Source organism: Argentina silus (assembly GCF_951799395.1).
Source record: "Argentina silus genome assembly, chromosome: 1".
Classification (NCBI taxonomy): Eukaryota; Metazoa; Chordata; class Actinopteri; order Argentiniformes; family Argentinidae; genus Argentina; species Argentina silus.
Window position 1 is genome coordinate 31,319,203 of NC_139655.1, and position 4,532 is coordinate 31,323,734.

Consider the following 4,532-nt stretch of genomic DNA (forward strand, 5'->3'; position numbering starts at 1 on the left):
TCAAGCTGGGATGTGGCCAGATTTCTGTGCTGCCTCCTCAGCCCAGTGGGCCTTCAGCACAGCAACCGCTTCATCCACCTTGGAGCGCAGGGACTCTGGAGACTCCAGCATGTGGAGCAGATCAGAGTTGTCCATCTCCAGCAGCATGCCGGTGACCTTGGGAGCGATGCTGGGGTGCATGTTGTGGATAGATGGGAAGAGACGCTCACCTGGAGGGAGGGAGAATTAATATCTGTAACAGTAACAGTAACAGCTAATGGGGATCCATAAAAACAAACAAATAGACTCACCTATCATCTGTTTCTGGTCCTCATGGGGAACGGCAGCCAGTATGGAGGCAGTCAGAGGCTCCTGGTCCTGGACATGGACAGCAGGCTGCTGCATGGGGACCTGTGGCTGGGGAGCCATGTGCTGCTGGGGGTAGTGTACACCAGCTGTGTACTTGTTCTGGGGCACGGTGCGCATCCGTGCTGTAGCTGCATCTGCACTGGCAGGGCGCTGTCTCAAGGCCTGGGTAGCTGAGAGGAAAGATCATCATAATCAAAGGGATATTTATGGTAAATGTTTGGCAAGTGGTGTTGTCAGACCACTATGACCAGCGTTGCTTCAGAAAATATACTGACCTATGCGCTGAAAGGTCATCATATGGGGCAACTGGGAGGGTGTGGTCTTCATAGCATTGAAGGTCTGAGGCCTGGTAGCGGATGGACACATGGTGTTGGGCATGTTCTGGAAGTGCAGAGGTATCACACTCTGGGTAGCCAAGCGAGGAGTGGGTCTCAGCTGAGCCAGCTGATTGGTGAAATATGGAGCAGCACAGTTCTGGGCCTGTGGAATGGCTGCCATGAAGAATCCAGGTGGGGGAGCAACCTGGTAGAGGTTGATGCCTGGGTTGGGAACGGCATGAACGACGCTGGCCATCCTCTGCATGCGCTGGTTGGTTCTGTGAGCATGGCGCCTGGCGCACCTGCGGCCCTGCTTCATCTGCTCAAACTGGCGCTTCAGCACAGTCTGGCGCTCTCCTCTCTTCTGGGCGCGGCCCACGTAGACCCGCCTCCCATTTATCACCCGGCCATTCATCTCATCAATGGCCCTCTTGGCATCCTCATGCCTTTGGAAATTGACAAATCCAAAACCCATGGACTTACCAGTGTCATCAGTCATGACACGGATGCTCAGGGCTGGTCCAAATCTTTCAAACCTCTCCTTAAGGCGTTGGTGATCCATATCCTCTCCAAAGTTTTTGATGTACACGTTAGTGAACTCTCGGGCCCTGGATCCAAGTTCAGCCTCTCGTTCTTTGCGAGATTTGAAGTGTCCAACAAACACTTTTCTGTCATTCAATAACGTGCCATTGAGTCTCTTAATAGCTCTCTCAGCACACTCCTGGGTATTATACTGCACAAAGCCATAGCCTTTAGAGCCATTCTCATCAGATACTACCTTGCAGGAAAGTATGTCCCCAAACTCAGAGAACCTGTCGTAGAGGTCCTTGCTGTCAAAAGTCTCCACTAAATTCTTAATGAAGATGTTGCCTACCCCACTATTCCTCAGAGAAGGGTCACGCTGAGACCACATGATGCGCATAGGTCTTCCATTGACATCATCAAAGTTCATGGTGTCCAGGGCACGCTCTGCGTCAGCTTGCTGTTGAAAGTTGACATAGGCATACACAAGAGATCGGCGTGTTATCATGTCCCTGCACACTCTTATAGAGATGATTGGACCACAAGGGCTGAATTTCTCATGCAGCATTCCCTCAGTGGTGTCCCTGTGGAGATCTCCTACATACAAGGAGGCCATCAATTGAATAGGCGCACTAGGATTCATGTCTAATGGCCCTTTCAGACAACAAGAGGTGAAAAAAAACAGTGAAAAGAACAAATAACATCTATCTATCAAGCTCTTCACAGAGGAATTGCAGGTAAATGAATGGCATGTGTACTGTAGCTGGATTCTAGAACCCCAGCTGCATGTTCTACATTGTTATGTCATCACATTGTCAATTGTGACATCCTTAATGACTGGATGTGATGTGTGTAATATGTTAGTAGAATTCTAACTTCAGTCATTGTTACCTCACAGACCACAGCCAGGGTCCATTTTGTACTAAGATCAGCAAACCCCATGTAGGGGTTCATGAGGAATCCTTCCCCAGCAGATGTATTTCACATGAATAAGGATATTTTAACTGAATATGCCTGTGTGTTTTAGTGGCCCTTAAGCATCTCTATCCCAGAGAGGGGGGGGGGGCTCAAAACAACCAAGGTCATGTCCTCTGTGTGTCTTCAATGGGAGCCACGGTCCTCAGTCCAACAATGGTGGCAGGGCCTTCTTTGAAACAATCATTTCATAGAAAGCTTTGAAAGAAGTTAAAACATTTAAAACAATGGAACTACTTATTGAACTAATGGACATGTGTTTGTTCATTCGCTAAATAACTGTTGAACATAGAACAATTCAGCACATTGTCAAATGTTTGAATCACTTGTTCCTACACTTTGCACATAACTGTGTTTAGACATAGAGCTTCAGATGTAGGATTGACAGACATTCGGATATTGCTTCTAGGTGTTTCCCTTTTTCTTTTCAGTAAAACTCTTTTATGGTTTATGGATACCCAAGTATATCAAAGTTAGCATTTTGGTGGCAAAAACACCCAAACTGTCCCATCTCAATGGTTTGTAATACTGATATAACTACAGTAAACAGATGCTTGGTAAAGAAGTCTGTGTCAGCGCTGCTCCACAATTGATGAGTTGTATCGTCTCCATGATGTCATTTACACTTGTTGTTGAGACATGATTTTGTTGGCCTCATAAACTATATATTTGACTGGAATTTGCAGCATTTAACAGACCATTGCTCTGTTGTGTACTGCGCTTTCCTTGCAATGTGTACTATAGGGTAGGCTACGATATGTGGAATAAACCATTTTTATGAAAAGGGTGTTTGGCAGGCTAGTGGGAGGATTCACCACACAGGTTTTTACACTGGGTACAGTATTATTTATGTTTGCTCTGCCATTTAGGAGGCATTAAAATAGTTTTATGCCGTTGACCCAAGATCGATTTCCCACCCACCTGGCGGTGCCCCTGTATATACCCTTCCATCAAGCTGATGGTTCACCATAATGTGTTACTCATAAAATAATGACCACAAACTCAAGGTAGTCCTACAATATATTTTAGCTTTATTTTTCTGAATGCAAAAAAAAAATAAAGATACATGCATTGGTAATCGATGGCATAAATACAGTATATAATGACTAAATGATGGTGCCATTCATACTTATACAAAAGTTAAAAAATATATAGATTTTAAACAACTGTTCCGCATTAACGACACAGCTATCCCGCTCTGTCGGCGAGAGCAAGTAACTACAGGCACAGATGAGCTGTTCTCTGAAAATTCTCACTGATTTTCAAGAAGGTTGGGGTCAACCATTTCAACTGTTATCAATTGAATTAGAAAATACTGATTGAAAATAAGTTACGCTGTTAAACTATTGGATTAGAAATGCAATTCTTCTTTTTAGTTGAAAATAAATTGAGCCCAAAACATTAGCATTAGTCTACCACGGTTAAACAGGGGTGTTTGGTTCTATTGTATTTCCATGGGATTGTCTCCCTCCTACCTTGCAATCCTAAACCAGAATGAGTGATATGGACAAACACACACACTTTACAAAACATGCCAAACTCCTCTTCAGGTATCAACCATGCATAATATATGATGTCAGGAGGGAAAACAGGTGCACAAACATATTTTCCAAGGCTGGTCTCAATAATATATAAAACAAGGCAGGCATTTGATAAATACAATACAACTCTCGGCTAACATCGTCTGGATAGTGAATGATAAAAGCAGCTAAAACAAAACAGCATAATGATAAAAGTAAAATAAGGAGAAACATCTATGATACGAGGTAAATCTAATGTCCTTGTACCACACATATTTCTAAGGCTTCATCCCAAATAACTACCTATTCCCCTATGTGACTGAGTGCACTGCATGGAACACTGCACTGTGTGTCATTTGAGATTTGCTTGAGGTTTATCCTTTTTCCACAGATATTTAGACATTAGGCTATGTCTTGGAGACACTCAGGATATCCAGTTAACATCGGCAAGTAGAGTACAACTGGACTTCACTGCGGCTGATTAGCACCTGAGTTATGTGCAATGAACATGTATACACACACACATCAACACATATAAAACCCTTGGATTTAAAGGTTGAATATGTTTCAGTAACCTTTCCCCCTGATCATTTGATTGAAAAGCAACCAAATGACTTTCATATTACCCATCATCCACTCGCACACATGACAACCTCCTCCCACCAAACCAGGAAGTATTCCGCTCACACAGAAAATAGACCTACACTATGAAAACTGTCATTTGGTGATATCATGTCATTAAGAGAAACACATTTAGAAGACATCTCTAATGCAGAAAAATGCTAAATAACCATTCAATGTAATTTAATTAATTTTAACTTGTCATGGTGCTATGTTGCCATAGCAACCA

The 4,532-nt window shown here is 43.4% G+C and overlaps 2 protein-coding genes across 6 annotated transcripts in view; both read right to left on the bottom strand.

Moving 5' to 3' along the window:
• On the bottom strand, positions 1-1,830 carry LOC310814809 (polyadenylate-binding protein 1A-like; the record flags this gene model as incomplete). The annotated part of the gene is made up of 3 exons (XM_083684324.1): positions 1-209; positions 291-518; positions 624-1,830. 3 exons carry the CDS (start codon positions 1,828-1,830, stop codon positions 1-3), a joined length of 1,644 nt encoding a protein of 547 aa, XP_083540450.1.
• A 1,343-nt stretch (positions 1,831-3,173) lies between these two features.
• Positions 3,174-4,532, bottom strand: part of LOC310813529 (pleckstrin homology-like domain family B member 2) — a 56,149-nt gene continuing 54,790 nt past the window's right edge. For all 5 annotated transcript variants that reach the window (XM_083682582.1, XM_083682581.1, XM_083682579.1 and 2 more), the window contains one exon: positions 3,174-4,532. This exon is cut by the window's right edge and continues 354 nt beyond it. The gene's annotated coding sequence lies outside the window, so the exon portion shown is untranslated.